The sequence below is a fragment of the Caenorhabditis remanei genome, chromosome IV (assembly GCF_010183535.1).
Source record: "Caenorhabditis remanei strain PX506 chromosome IV, whole genome shotgun sequence".
Lineage (NCBI taxonomy): Eukaryota > Metazoa > Nematoda > Chromadorea > Rhabditida > Rhabditidae > Caenorhabditis > Caenorhabditis remanei.
In genome coordinates, this window is record NC_071331.1 from 12,443,806 (window position 1) to 12,458,365 (window position 14,560).

General features: G+C 38.5%; 6 protein-coding genes across 6 annotated transcripts; 2 read left to right on the forward strand and 4 right to left on the reverse strand.

Moving 5' to 3' along the window:
• Positions 1-1,059: 1,059 nt before the first annotated feature.
• Positions 1,060-5,159, forward strand: GCK72_013546 (uncharacterized protein; the record flags this gene model as incomplete). Its single annotated transcript, XM_053729888.1, has 13 exons — positions 1,060-1,242; positions 1,299-1,352; positions 1,402-1,482; positions 1,529-1,678; positions 1,728-2,051; positions 2,099-2,631; positions 2,676-2,850; positions 2,900-3,434; positions 3,519-4,010; positions 4,063-4,302; positions 4,348-4,404; positions 4,505-4,937; positions 4,994-5,159. The coding sequence occupies 13 exons, from the start codon at positions 1,060-1,062 to the stop codon at positions 5,157-5,159; spliced, it is 3,423 nt and encodes a 1,140-aa protein (XP_053584660.1).
• Positions 5,160-5,431: 272 nt separating this feature from the next.
• On the reverse strand, positions 5,432-6,558 carry GCK72_013547 (uncharacterized protein; the record flags this gene model as incomplete). Its single annotated transcript, XM_003101291.2, has 4 exons — positions 5,432-5,516; positions 5,564-5,890; positions 5,941-6,082; positions 6,294-6,558. 4 exons carry the CDS (start codon positions 6,556-6,558, stop codon positions 5,432-5,434), a joined length of 819 nt encoding a protein of 272 aa, XP_003101339.1.
• A 1,404-nt stretch (positions 6,559-7,962) lies between these two features.
• Positions 7,963-8,418, reverse strand: GCK72_013548 (uncharacterized protein; the record flags this gene model as incomplete). The annotated part of the gene is made up of 2 exons (XM_003101352.2): positions 7,963-8,109; positions 8,338-8,418. 2 exons carry the CDS (start codon positions 8,416-8,418, stop codon positions 7,963-7,965), a joined length of 228 nt encoding a protein of 75 aa, XP_003101400.2.
• A 480-nt stretch (positions 8,419-8,898) lies between these two features.
• Positions 8,899-9,895, reverse strand: GCK72_013549 (uncharacterized protein; the record flags this gene model as incomplete). Its single annotated transcript, XM_003101277.2, has 3 exons — positions 8,899-9,022; positions 9,076-9,602; positions 9,716-9,895. The coding sequence occupies 3 exons, from the start codon at positions 9,893-9,895 to the stop codon at positions 8,899-8,901; spliced, it is 831 nt and encodes a 276-aa protein (XP_003101325.1).
• Positions 9,896-11,445: 1,550 nt separating this feature from the next.
• Positions 11,446-12,346, reverse strand: GCK72_013550 (uncharacterized protein; the record flags this gene model as incomplete). The annotated part of the gene is made up of 3 exons (XM_003101380.2): positions 11,446-11,634; positions 11,746-11,964; positions 12,230-12,346. The coding sequence occupies 3 exons, from the start codon at positions 12,344-12,346 to the stop codon at positions 11,446-11,448; spliced, it is 525 nt and encodes a 174-aa protein (XP_003101428.1).
• Positions 12,347-12,589: 243 nt separating this feature from the next.
• On the forward strand, positions 12,590-14,290 carry GCK72_013551 (uncharacterized protein; the record flags this gene model as incomplete). Its single annotated transcript, XM_003101338.2, has 9 exons — positions 12,590-12,614; positions 12,671-12,747; positions 12,796-12,873; positions 12,923-13,037; positions 13,084-13,184; positions 13,229-13,879; positions 13,934-14,029; positions 14,075-14,161; positions 14,210-14,290. The coding sequence occupies 9 exons, from the start codon at positions 12,590-12,592 to the stop codon at positions 14,288-14,290; spliced, it is 1,311 nt and encodes a 436-aa protein (XP_003101386.2).
• Between the last annotated feature and the right edge of the window lie 270 nt (positions 14,291-14,560).

Consider the following 14,560-nt stretch of genomic DNA (forward strand, 5'->3'; position numbering starts at 1 on the left):
CAACTGAAAAAGTGAAGTTTTATGCCTGATCTACGTTTTTGTCAAAGTTATGGGTTTTAGAACAAAAAAGAGTTGGCCCTCTGGCATCACTTTCTCTACATACAGTAATATCAGTGGTGAAAGTTGGTACACTTAAAAGCATCATCAATCAATCTGTAGTGGACGAAATCACAAGATGTAAAAAGTAATAGATTCCCATTGAAATTTCAAACTTTTCCTTCGTTTTATTTTTTTGAGAAAATTTTTTATTCGGCTGAAAAATAGAAAAAAGTCCGAAAAAATGACGTTTTTTCAACTTTTTCAACTGAAATTTGATATGATCATGACTCAATGAGTACTGAACGGAATCAAACAAACTAAAATGGTAAATATTTCTTTCGGGACCCTCTACAATCGCTTCGTTTTATTTTTTCGATTTTTTTTGTTTCCAGACCAAAACCATCAAAAAGGTGCTAAATACCGTTATTGCCCATTACATGGATTACAAATTGTTTTATTTTTAGGAAATTTCTAACTTTATGAAGTATTTCAGATATCAGAGAATCTATCTAAAGAAAAACAATTTTCATTCCAAATTAGACATGTCCTTCAAACGCACTATTCTTTCAACGCCATTTTCAATTGTCCATAAGTCGTGTTCTGAATATTGTTCGTTTGAGATTTTTATCAAAATTATAGTTCAGATCATCTTCTATCTTATTCTTTTTTTACCGTTTCGAAATTCGTTGTCTACTCGTTGTACGAGACATTTTTCCAAAATTTTTCATTTCCGATTAATTTTAGTGCAAACGCGCTCCCTCTGCATGCGTTAGAGATTTGAGGACGCAGATCGTCGCTTTTCTCGTGAAAACGCTTGCGCATTTCGCGTGTGGGAGACTGTGATTTTCTTTGTTGTGCGGGGGAGCGCACTTACTGACCTCTCATATGATGCCAATTTTTCGAACAAAGTTACGTTTTTAGGCCCAGAAAACTTGATCTTTTTTGTTTTTAACTTAAATAAGACTTCAAAATTGCTTTCTACGTAATCTATTTCTCTAATATTTGATTTACAGTTTTATTATGCCGCTTCGCGAGCCAATTCGCGTCGATCCGCAAGAGCCATCCACTTCGACAGGTCCGCAACGCCGTCTCGATGAAAATCTTCGAAAATTTGATGAATTATTTTCAAAAACACCGCCAACACTCTGGGAAGTTTGTGCTGAAAACCAACGTGGACGATTAGTTAAAACTAAATACTCAACTGTAAGTTGTATTGCTCTTTTCTTAAAAAGAAATTCGAAAAACGCTTCTGTTTCCAGGAATTACGCTCACTACGAGGAGTCAACTTCAAAGAAATATTGAAAAGTCATCAAGTAAGTTTTTTTCAAATTATATAAATATTTTACCCGTACTAATTTTCAGACTGTTCTAAATGATCTCGCTAGAATATCCGGTACAACTTTCGGTGAATTGTGTGAAGGGCTGCAGTTTCTAGTCCATTTTGTGAGTTTTAAAAGATAACTTTTTAAATTAAAATCGAAATTTGCAGAAAAAAATTCCAATATTCAAAACGAAAAAGGAAGATGCATTAGAATTTTTCCAGCTCGTTTGTAATTGTATACATTTTTCAAATGATCGGTGGACGAACGTTCTCGATAGTAAAAACCTTTTGAATCCAAGAACAACGGATCTTGTAAAGGTATTTAATATATTTATTTCAAAAGTTTACTGATCCTATTCTTTTTCAGAAAAGCATTGCGCGATCCAAGTGCCCACTGCCTCCTAAAGGGGGTAAAGAGGGAGATGAAGTCATCGAAACAGCTGCCACGAGTTCTTTGTTCCCTCCAAGTAAACATACAACACCATCGCCTGTCACTAGGCTACAAGATCGTGAAAAAGTTCCGATACCACCTCCTCCTAGTGTAGACGTTCTGTACAAAGGTCCCTTTAATGTGTTGGAGGATGAATATTTACGACCGATTCATAGGTTTAATTTCTCTAAAACCACTGATAACAAGTTCACTGTTGTGCATGAGAAGTTGCTGAAACAAGTTACCAAGAACAATGGGAATGTGAGTTATAGAATTCTAAAATAATATTAAACATGATGCAATTATAGATTCGAGTGAAGGAACTAGAGCTGTCTGACTTGGATTATTATCAAGACGATAAAGACATTCAACCAACGCAAATTAGCTTCAGATTGGATTCTGTTGTTCAGATAGTACATTTCGACTTACCTAAAGTTGAAGACGATGGATATTTCTCACCAAATCTACCTAGTCGTGGGTGGTATCTGCTCGACAAATACATGGAAGCTAACGTAGAATGTACGGAAGCCTTCAAGCATGTCCGTCCAAACGGTCGACCGATGAAGCCAGGATTCAAAAGAGGTGTTCTACACGCTCACGAATGCCTACAGTTTCATATGGCAGGTCGCCACATTCACGGCTTTTTCGATGTTTGGGAGGAATCTGAACGAGGATGGCAACTTTCTAATGGGAAATGGATCAATAGGAGATATCTAGTGGACATTTACAATCAATTGATGTTCCCATTGTATGTTGAGTGGTGCCATTGGTCAGCAACATTGAGATGGGCATTTGAGAAGTACAGTTGGTATGGATTAAGGCTGATGTCAATGGTCAAGAGGTGAGAATTATTGAAAAGTTAAGAAAAAATGGAATTTATTTCAGACATGGGCATGAGTTACGAAATGCCGGTGACCTTCTTTTCTCTCGTTATCCTCGTCACATCACTGACACGATCAGGTACGATTTGACAACTACGAAAGGACGAAATCAGTTTTACACTGCGATTCAACAAGAGAATAACACAGTTGTCGACAGATTCGTGGTGACAACGCTTCATGTGAGTTCTCGAAAGTAGTAATACTGGAATGCTGATTTTTTTCTTACAGTCGTACGATGTCCACGAGGATGGAAGAAGAAGAAAACGAAGAGCACCGAAATCAGATGAGATGCAACTGTTGGCCACTGGAACTCCTCCAAAAATGAGTCGTTCTCCACGAAAAGCTCTTGAGCCACCACAGAAACTATGGACAGGAGTACATCCGACTAGGCGATCGGTGAATCCACAAAAAGAGAATATGGATAAATATTATGTGAATCCAACTCATACATCACCACATATGCCGTCCACATCACAACCGTCTATTCTGAACAGAACTCCTCCTACTCCAGGTTTCAAGCGGAAAATTGCAGAAAATGGTCATCATTTCACTCCGGTTTCTCATCCTCCGCCAGCTAAAAAGCTCTCGATCACACTTGACAGTTGGGATAATCATCGAGCTCACGATGCGATTGAAGAAGAACATGTTGATGAAACTGAAGAGAATCCGAATGAAGAAGACTGTAGACAAAATGTTTGGGTGCCGCAAGATCGTGGACAAGAGGTTCCGCCCGAGGATTATGCACGTGAGATAATTGATCACTGTAAGTGTGGGAATACTTTTATTCACACATTTATTACAACTTTTTCTAAAACATTTGACATGAACCATATTCATCATCTTTCAGTCCAAGGTCGCGAAAATGAACCAGCATTGAAATCCGAAGCAACACCACCATCCATTCCAGCACCAAAACCAAGAAGGCGAAAGTCAAATACGAAAACCTCTCTGGAGCCGCCTTCACCGTCCGTAGAACCCGAAAAAACCACGCTCAGCACAAATTTGGAATCAACGAAACCACCAACTTCTACTGTGCCAACACCTCTCTCTGCAGTATCAGCTCTCACTGTTACTCCATCACCGTCGAATGGACATCTTCTGGTTCCACCTGGTAAAACAGTTTCCAAGCAAACAACCCGTGTACAATATTCAATGAAGCCTCCTATTCCACCGTCCGCCAACAAAACAGTTTACCCGGTCAAGAAGTTAGCGAACTCATCTCCAATCGTTATGAACGGTGCAGTCACTCAAACAAAATATCCAGCAGCTTCGCTAGCTTCTGGCACACCGTCAATCGGTTCCAGACCACATCCATATGGTGTACAGCAGAAGGCACCGTGTAAGTCTACTTATCCATTCAATGCGAAGAAATCTAATATATTAATTTTCAGACTACCCAGCAGGAATGCGTTCAAGAGTGGCTCAACAAACAACACCATATGTTGTGCATAATCAGGAGAACGGAGCATTCAAATCGACACCTCTACCACCAATTTCCACTCCACTTCCTCCTCATCGTACCCCACTTCAAAGTTATCAAACTCCCGCAAGTCGCGCGATTCAAAATCAGAAAAACGGTGTGGCGGGAACTGATTTGTGTCGTCGAGTAATGCCATTCAATTTATCAATGGGTATGTAACCATTGTTGTTTTTTAAACTATATATTCCCTTTTCAGCTTTGTGGGCAGAAGAAAGAAACCGCGAGAAGAATCTTCTTCCTGGAGATCCAGGTGGTAAGTCACTTTTTTAGTTGTGATAGTCTTCCAACTATTTCTCATAAGCTGCTTTCTTATTTATGTCGTGTGGTGTTTCTCATCCTATCCTCGATTACAGCGTTTCCTACACGTCAATGGCCACCTCCATCGAAAATTGATACACCAATCAATCCGCCAACGCCAACAGTTCCATACCAAAGTCAACGTGCCACTTCATCGGGACCACCGCCGGTAGATTATCGAAGTTTCAGCAACGTAACCAGACCAGCCAGCAACACTCCACCACTTGCTGCTCCGACCGTTTGCTTACCTCCACCTCATGCTCCAGCGCCTTCAAATGCATTAGAGAGAAGTGTAGGGGTTACTAATACACGGCAGGAAAGGCCATCGGTCGCAAATAGTAGGGCGTTGGTGGATGGAGTAGCGGCGACAGTCAATGGGTATCATCCGACGACTTCTTCGACTCCACTTCCAGCAACGATTCCGATGGGAGCGAATCCAATGGTAACTACACGTATGGCACCCGTATCAGTTGCAGCAGATCTCAATTCGTAAGTTGCCCATAGACAAATATAATCAACCGGCTCGTTTATGTTCACATTTACAGAATATCGTTACGAAAATACTCCCACCACTTCCGTAAACAAAACGGGACAATGACACCTGAACAAATTGGGAACGCGATTCGAAATGAAAGTCAACGATTCCAAGAAGATAACAACGGAGCAGAAGGTCCAACTGTCAGAACATTCCTTATGAATCTCAAAAATTGAATTCCCATTCATTCTTGCCTTTTCTCACCTCAAGAACATTAACCAATATCATTCCAAATACCGGTTTTAATTTTCTTTCCCCCGTTCTGCATAATGATGATCTTCAAGTGTTTTCCTGTCTATCTCTTTTTCTTTCATTCACGGCTCTCTTTTCTCCTTGTACTTCTTTTGTATTTTATAAGTCTTTATCAATTGCCGCATGTTTTAAATGAATTCAATTTTTATATCGTTAGGTTGAGAGATTCCCGTTTATTTTAAGCTCATGAAATTATCTAGTTAGCCTTCTTAGCTTTCGTTTGATCCTTTGCCAAATTGTACTTTCTGCCTCCATCCTTGAGATAGTGCTCCTTGTAGAATCTGAAAATATTGTTCTAGAATCTGAGTATTGAGAATCATAGACTCACTGAATCCAAAGATAGAAATAAGTGGTAAGCATAAAGAATCCGATGGCAGTCCCTCTGAAAGAATAAGCCAATCCTTCGATTCCCTCGATATAGTGTTTGTAAGAGACATGAAGTTGAGCGAAGATGGCAACTGCGAATTGGATCATTTGAGAAGTAGTAATAGCTTGAGCAACGGATGGAGGGATTGGAACTTTCAGAGATTTCAAAAGATAGTATCCATACATGAATGCGTGAATGATATAGTTCATCCAGACAACCCAAACCATGTGAACAGCGTCTTCATGATAGCAAACGAGGGCGTAGTATCCGGTGAGAGCGTGATGATACCTGGGAAAGGAAATGTTAAAATGAGAGTTTTATCTGGAATAGGCAAATACCAATGCATGAAGATGAGTGGTCTCTTTCGGAGAACAATGAATACTGTATCCAAAAGTTCTGGAATTTTCGAGATGACCCAGAGGAAGATCCAATATCCGGAAGTGCTGTCTGTGTAGAGTTCAGAGACATGAGAGTACGTGTCTGAAAAATTATTGTTATGGTTTCAAATGAGTGGGTTATCGAATGAAAATTGATGCTGTGAAATTGTCAGGAAAGAAGAAAGGATTTTTCACTTTTAAAAGTGAATTTTTATAATTTTTTCGAATTCAGATATTCCAAAAGTACTATTAACATGAACAGCAGACTGGCAGAGACACCCACAAACAGAAAACTAGATTTTCAAAAAACTTACGACTGAATCCATCCTTTCTGATAACTGATAAAAGAGTTGGGAACGTGAAAAGGAATCCGAGAAGACTGAATGAAGAGAGAATTCCATTCCAAATGTTCAATGGAGTACTCAAATCGAATGCCTTCCGATCCTTCATATAGTACTTCAATCCAAAGATTGTTGCAATATAACCAACTGCCAACTTTGCAGAGAATCCTTCCAGATCTCTTGCAACTTCCTTAGCTGCTTCATATGTGAAATTGGTTCCGAGGATTTGGTCCATCATTTTTAGAGAGGGGAAAGAGGTCCTGAAACGAATTGGAACTAGGAAAAGAGAACGGTTTTATAGAGAAGTTTCGGAATTCTCCTCCCCATTCTCTTTTAGACGGAGACAATACTGATAAGGGGGGAATCAGTCATTCAAGGAGCTCTCACGCCACGATCGTCCGATGTCATGATGAATGATTTTCATGTGAATAGAGTAAGAGAGAAAAAAGAAATAAGTTGCAAGATTGTAAAAACTGGAAAAGAAGAGTGGAAGAGTATAGTTAGGTTGATGCAGAAGGATTGAATGGAAATTGCCGAAAAGTGTTGTTATAAGAAAAATTATAGAAAAAACAAAACAAAAAAAGGTGATAAGAAATGAAGAGCATTGATGAGTGATTTCTGATGGTACTGTGATGGTTTTCTGGATGGAAAATTGGAAATGCAGAGTTGCAAAACACAGAACGGAAACTAGCAGAATCATTTGGATTTCTGAAAGAATCAAATTGAAAATTAATTGGAACTTTATATGAAGAAATTCTAAAACATTGCACAATGTTTGGAAGATCTTTTTCGCTTTCTTTTTTTAGATTAGCAATTGAATCATTTCGATGACCGCAGTGAGTATTCTGATATGGAGATGATTCATATAATTTAAAAGGTGAAAAACTGAAAATCGAGAAAATTTACTTTTTTGAAACAATTGACTTGTTAAGCGTCCCTGAAAACTATTGGGTAATAAGCATATTTTTGAAAATATATGTTATTTCTGAAACAGATTTATTATTTGCGAAGATGAACTAGACTTTTTAAGATCGTCCCTCTGCCAATTTTACAGAAGATTTCAGCAATGAGATGTTCTAAATTCATACTCGGTCAAGTAAATTGTTAAACTATGATACTGTGTAGCAAGGTTCGATTTCTTCAAAGTTCATATCATCTTCTAGACTAATTATCGGTCTCTAGCTTCTGTGGGTTTATAAAATTTCAGTTTCTCTTCTATAATAAGAGTAGCTCGAATATCTGATATGAGAGAAAGAGAACAATCCAGAATTAATTGTGCACAAGAATGATCAAGAAGCAAAAACCATAAACCCCATCCATAAAAAACCAGATCAAGAATAAGGTACACCTGCATAATTTCCCATTTGGAGCCTACATCTAACCGAGACTCCACGTGTCCCCCTTCCCTCCGAAGTAAACTCAATGATTCTTGTATACTTTGTTCCTGAAACCATATTTTCTCCTTATCGAATGCGGAATTCCGCATTAGATAACCCCGATTTCCTGATGATTTTGCATGTTTCGAGGAAATGAAAATGGGAAAAAAAGAGATAAGATAAAACAATAATTTCTGATCAAAAATGACTTCATTTCAATGAAAAAAAGAGTGAGTCTTGGAACCAAGTAACAGGAAATATATACATCATTCGGATTGTTGAGTGGTGAGTAAAGAAACGAGACGGTCATCTGGAGATGGAGCCAAACGGAGCAATTCTGGTAGATCACGAACGACATTATAGAATAGTGCAGGACGAAGGAAACAGATTGGAGATCCGTTTAGGGTTAGCATCTGGAAATATTTGGAGTTTGGGTAGTAGTCTCATCCATTTTGAAGAAAACTATTTGAAACGACAGTTAACTTTAAAAATAGAAAGAGCAGTATTGAAAGAAACCAAAAATTAAGTGTCTATAATTAGTTGTTGAAACGGACAATTTTTTATCCGTTTCATAATAGTTACACAATTTTATATTAATTTTCCCGACACTTTGTTGAATTGTTCCATTAGAAATATGTCACCTTTTCCCTTGAATAAGAACTGTGAATCAAGTTGATTGTTGGATTTTCGTCTTCTTTTCCGTTGATGTTGAACGAAAACATTCGAATTTTTGAGAATCGTTTGGGCGAGAACTAAAGAAAGAACTGGAAGCCACGATTCGGATGAGGACAAAAATTAGAACACGGACGGATTATTGGCGGAATGGAATTTGAGAATTTTGGAGATTTTTTTAGGATTCACGTTGGGAAAAAGACTGTTGGATCGGGAAACTGTTTGGTATCAATTCGTTTAGTTCACAACAACCGAGCGAGCAGAACCGCCTCTGTTTAGAATCTAAGAAACCAACTTTCCCTGTTTCTCCTGGTAGTTTTTAATTCCATAATAGCCTCTCCTATTGTTCAATAGTTTAATCGAACCCAAACGCTCTTGATTGATGATTTATGACTTTCCTTCCCCTTCATCTTGTTAACTTCAGTTCCACTAATATGCATATTACAGTATCAAATATTTATTCATAAATACAGGTAATGGGAATTAAATTACTAATCGAACCCGAATGACACAAATGCTTCTATTCCTCTTTATTCAGCTTTCTTATCAGTCTTCTTCTCGGCGGCGAACTTCTTGCCACCTCCCTTGATGTAGGATTGGTAATAGAAGTTTCCGAATAAGATGACGTATGAGATCTCCATGAGAAGGCAGAACCTGAAAAAGAGGAAGATTGGATTATGGAAACAAAGAAGCTGAAATAAACATACCAATAGTAAGTTGGAGTAGAATCAACTGATTGTCCAGTGACTGCCAAGTATCCAACATGGAAGAGAATGAAATGAGTGATGATGAACTGGAGGATTTGCATTGTTGTAATGTTTCTGGCGATCCATGCTGGAATCTTGACTCCGAAGGAACGAAGCATGTAATATCCGTACATGATAGAGTGAACAGAGAAGTTCATCCATGTAATCCAAGTGTTGAATCCAAGATTCGCTTCGAATGACATGAAAGCGTAGTTCATTGTGAGAACATGATGATACCAATGGAGGAACATCAATGGCTTCTTACGGAGAACAATGAAGAGAGTGTCTCCGAATTCAGCAACTTTCGAGAGGACGAAGAGCCAAGTGAAGAATCCAGAGAGACCGTTGTAGAAGTCTCCGATGTGGATGTAGGACTCGAAGAATCCACGGGTGATGAATTCATGAAGAAGTCCGAAGGAGGTGGCAATGGATCCCAATGTGGAGAAAATGGCAAGTGCTGCATTCCAATAGTTTAGAGGACCCGTCAACTGAAATCAGGAACGCTCAAGTTTTTAAGAAAGCAATAAGAATGTCAATTAAGATCCGAAGAACACTTTCAGTTCAAGTCAACATCTTGAAACAGTAGGCGTTTCCAACTCACATCAAATGGTTTCTTGTTAGTCATGACAGCTTTGATTCCAAAAATAACGACAACGTATGCCATGGAGATCCAGAAGGCTGGCCATTGAGTTTGTGCAATGTGTCTTTTGGAGAGTTCATGACTGAATGGAACAGTTGTAGCCACTTCGAAAAAGGAAACTTCTCCCTGGAGAGATGGCATTTTACCTGGAAAATGGGAATGAATGAAATGGAATTTCGAGCAAAAGATGGGTAGGCGGAGCCAAGTGATTACGGTAGTTCTTTTTGGGTACAAAGTACATGTCACAACTCTCCTAGACAAGAAGGAGAAAAAGATACAAACGCGAAAAGAGCAAACATTTGGAGATGCTCGGTGAGCCCCAGAAGTAGTCACAAAACACGGTCATCTCTACCTCCTTTTTATACTCGTTTCGTTTCGATTCTGCGTCTCTTTTAGTAGAGAAAAGATGCCGAATGGTGGTCTGATTTTTTTTGGAAAAAAGAGAGAAAGAGGCGGAGATTGATTTTGGAAATTCGAAATTATGTGGGGCGAAAGAGAGAAGAGAGACATGTGTTTATAGGTTTTTGGAGGGAAGGGAGTACCTATTCAGAACACAATGTACGGTCAAAGAATCGAAGAAAAATAGAATTGAACGGCTTTTTGAGAGAGTATATTGGAGTTTTGCAACAAAAAAATAATAATTTCCTTTTACAGAGAACAAATGTGAACTAGATAAAACCGCAAAAATTGTAGTTTTTAGCTTCGAATAGATAGGAACAACAGTTTAGATTTTTCTCTTGATTTTCAATCCCTATCTCCCGAGTGATATTCTGATTATAAATAACAACAAAATTATTCAAGAACTTGAAATTTCTCTCATTCTTTTCCAGATTTCACTGGAAAAGTACTGTTTCGACGTGATCTTTAGTTGCTATAGTTTGAGATCAAAAACCTGTTGAATGTGATTTTCCCTCTTCTTACTTATCAACTTATATTGACCGGACGTTTACTTTATCACTGTGCTCCACCAAAAAACTAAAATTGACTCGTATCGTCAGTATAAAGGTTGCAGCTACACTTTCGGGAACAGCTCAAATCAATAACTTCTGAAACCAAGCTTTGAAAATTTTTTGAATAACACTAATCTATTGATCCTTACAACAAAATGTGTATTATCAATCTTTCTATTTTCTTCGAATTTCTCAAAAAGTCGTTCTCCGAAACCCATAAATCTGTACGTAGAACCTTGATCGAATCTTCAAAGGGGTTTTTCTCCCGAGGTCACCACCTTGATTTTCTCATTTTTATCTCAAAATGTAGACTGTCTTGCAAGACTATGTATTGTTCTTCTTTCTGAAAACCCACCAAGTTACCAGTGATCTTCGTAGTATCACTGATCTCTCCTTCCATTCCGTTCCTGCTTCATTCACATGCTTCGTCATTCTTTGCGCTCTTTATTATTTTGCCGGGAGTGTTATCAGTGATTTCTGCTTATAGTCGAATGGTGTGACAAAAAAACTGATGATTAAAAAAGAGCAACCCTAGTGGACGATTGTTTTCTAGAGTTTTATCTCGTACGAATGAAGTTTTAGTAGAATACACAGAAAATAAGAGGGGAGAGGGATTCACGAATAGAAATATGATATAAATTATTATCCTTATTATACTGCAATCGAAAAGAGAAAAGATCACACAGGAAGGGAGAAAGAAAGGGAATGGAGGGTGACTAGACAGTTAGAAATGAGACCATTTCAGAGAAATACTTCGTCGACTATCGAGTATTGAGCACGACCCGGTTGTGGAATGAATTCAAGCCAATCCGATGGAGTATTAGGAAGTAGACCCATTGTGTGTACTTTGTAGATGGCAAGACCGATCGCTCCGAGATTTCCGAGACAGAAGATTAGTTTGTGAAGAATCATGGCTCCGGTGGCAGGACTCTGAAATATTTCTAATTTTGTAAGATTCACAAATTTCTTAAATTCAGAACAAATTAAAGAAGAAATCCAGTTGCTTTAATTTGAAGCACAAGTTTTTCAATAAATCCTTACCTCAAGTGGTTTGAATGTGGAGTTGACAGAGAAAAGGGCTTTCAACGGCCTGAAAAGCATCATTCCGACCATCATAATCGGGAAAATGGACACTCCGCCTCCGGCCATGTACATCATGAACATGTTCATCGGCAATGACTTCGCTGGTCCCATTGCAGTATCCCATGCTCGCTTCCGTGCAAGATGTTCGTGTTGATCAGCAGATCGGTCAGCTTCCGCCTGAACAATAAATTAATTGGGAAACAATAAATTGACTAGCGATTTCGTTGTTTTTTTCTCCAAAAGTACCATGTATTTCATATTGTTTTTTTTATTCGGTGTTTTACTAAGTCCACGAGGACCTGTTGATATTTTTCAGGCTGGACTCGGCAGTTTTAACGATTTCCTCGAGCGAATGAATACCGGTTATAAAAAGGAAACAATTCATTCATTTCACTATTTATCAATCAACTGGCTATATTTTGAGTTGCGTTAAAACACTCACACTGTGCTGAACTGTTGCAGCTGACGAGTAAAATCCTGGCGGGTTGAAGTTGCTGTCAGAAGTACGGCAATTCTTTGAAGAATAGCTGTAATCGAGTTTCCACTGCGACAGCGACATTCTGAAAATTTGTATATAGATTATTGTACAAAAAATTGACAAAAACGGAAAAATCGAGAAGTATGCAAAATCGGAGCAAAAAATCGATAAGTACGCCAGGAGCGTTGGTGGTGCGATACTCGTTATTTTGTTGGCGTACTTCCCGTTTTTTGGCAGAATTCAAAACGTTCGCCGTTCTTTTTCAATCTTTTCATTCAATTCACATATCATTTCAATCATTTATTGTGTATTTCAGAGAGAAAAATGAGCGGAGCAGTCTACGGTGGAGGTGTGTCAAAGATTTGTTTTCGAAAACTATTTGATTCTAATATTGATTAATTGCAGATGAAGTCAGCGGATTGGTTTTCGACGCTGGATCTCAATCTTTCCGAGTTGGATTTGCCGGTGAGGAATATCCAAAGGTAAAATAAGCATAAATAAAATATATTCACATTCTAAATCGACTTCAGGGAGACATTCCATCATATATCGCTGTTCAAGAGTCTCTGCCCGATGATGTTATCGAGAAAGATGAAGCTATGGAAACAGTAAGTATTTTGAGATATTTAGAAGTTGAAAGTATCAAATCAATTTCAGGGTGACAATTCTAATGTGCAAACCAAACGCGAGAAAAACTTCTACATTGGAACTACCAAAATTATTGTGCCACGAGCCAGAACAACTATGGAAAATTTCATGAAAGAAGGATTGAGTAAGAAAAAATATATGTGATAAGATTTAATATTAATTTATTTCAGTCGAAGATTGGGATTTGTTCGAAAAGATTGTTGAGCACTCATACGAGAATATTCTCTACTCGAACCCATCTGAGCATCCAGTTTTGTTCTCTGAAAGCGCTGTAAGTTTTTGTTTTTAAACTCTATTGCCCTATTTTTATTTCAGTGGAATGACCGTGGGCGTCGTGAAAAGCTCACTGAGCTTATGTTCGAAAAGTTCCAAGTTCCGGCCTATTATCTGTCGAAGAACGTTGTCCTCTCCTGTTTTGCTCAAGGCCGTACTCACGGATTGATGGTTGATTCGGGAGCGAGTCAAACCTCGGTTGTTCCAGTTTTCGATGGATACGCAGTCACTCATGCTGTTGTTAAATGCCCGATTGGTGGTGATGTGATCGCTGATCAACTGGCTAATATGCTCGAACAACAGAACGTTGATTTGGTACCAACATACAAAATTGCTGGAAAAGAAGAAGTCAGCGAGGGAGATCCAGCGAAATGGACACCGAAAAAGAATCTCCCAGAGGTTACTCCAAGCTACGATAAGTTTATGAAAAAGATGATTCTCGAAGATATGGCGGCGACTATGCTTCAATTGTGTGACACCAACATTGACATGGATTACGTTGAAAAACTTCCATCAACACCATACGCGTTCCCCAATGGATACACGAAAGAGTTTGGAGCAGAGAGAATTAAGCTTCCAGAGTGTTTGTTCGATATAAACTACCTCAAAACTGACCAAAAGAAAGAAGGACTTATGACAGTGGCACAAATGGCAGCAACATCAGCCAATCTTGCTGATATCGACATCAGACCAGTAAGTTTCATGAATTAGTGTTTATAAAACGTTCCGCCATACCACACATTCCAGACATTGTTCTCAAACGTCACCGTCACAGGAGGAAACTCGTTGATTCTCGGATTCACTGAACGACTCAACTACGCTCTCGCTACGAAGTGTCCACCGGTATTTTCTATCCTAAAATTTATAGTTAAACATTGCGAATTTTAGACGATAAAACTTCGTGTCTTCGCAGCACCAACCCCTCAGGAACGAAAGTACGGAGCATGGATTGGAGGATCTATTCTCGGATCATTGGTCAGTTTAATTCAATGTACAACTTGATACAAGCGGTATATTTTCCAGGGAACATTCCAACAAATGTGGGTCAGTAAAGCCGAGTACGATGAGACTGGCAAGGTCATTGTCGATAAAAAGTGCCCATAAACCGTCAAATGCATCACAAAGTCTTCAAATAATTATTTATCATCGATCATTTCGTGTATTTACCCTCTATTCGTTCTCCTTTTCCCAATTCCTAATTTAATTACACTGAAATCCCCACATCTACCCTCGATCTCAACAATCAAACCGTCGAGAGCATGTTTTGTTTCATTCTTTGTACGATTGACTATATATTTATTACATCTCTTCTGTGTATTTCGAAAATTTTGAACTCTTCTTCTTCTCATCTGCAATGAAGCATCTCGGAATTTA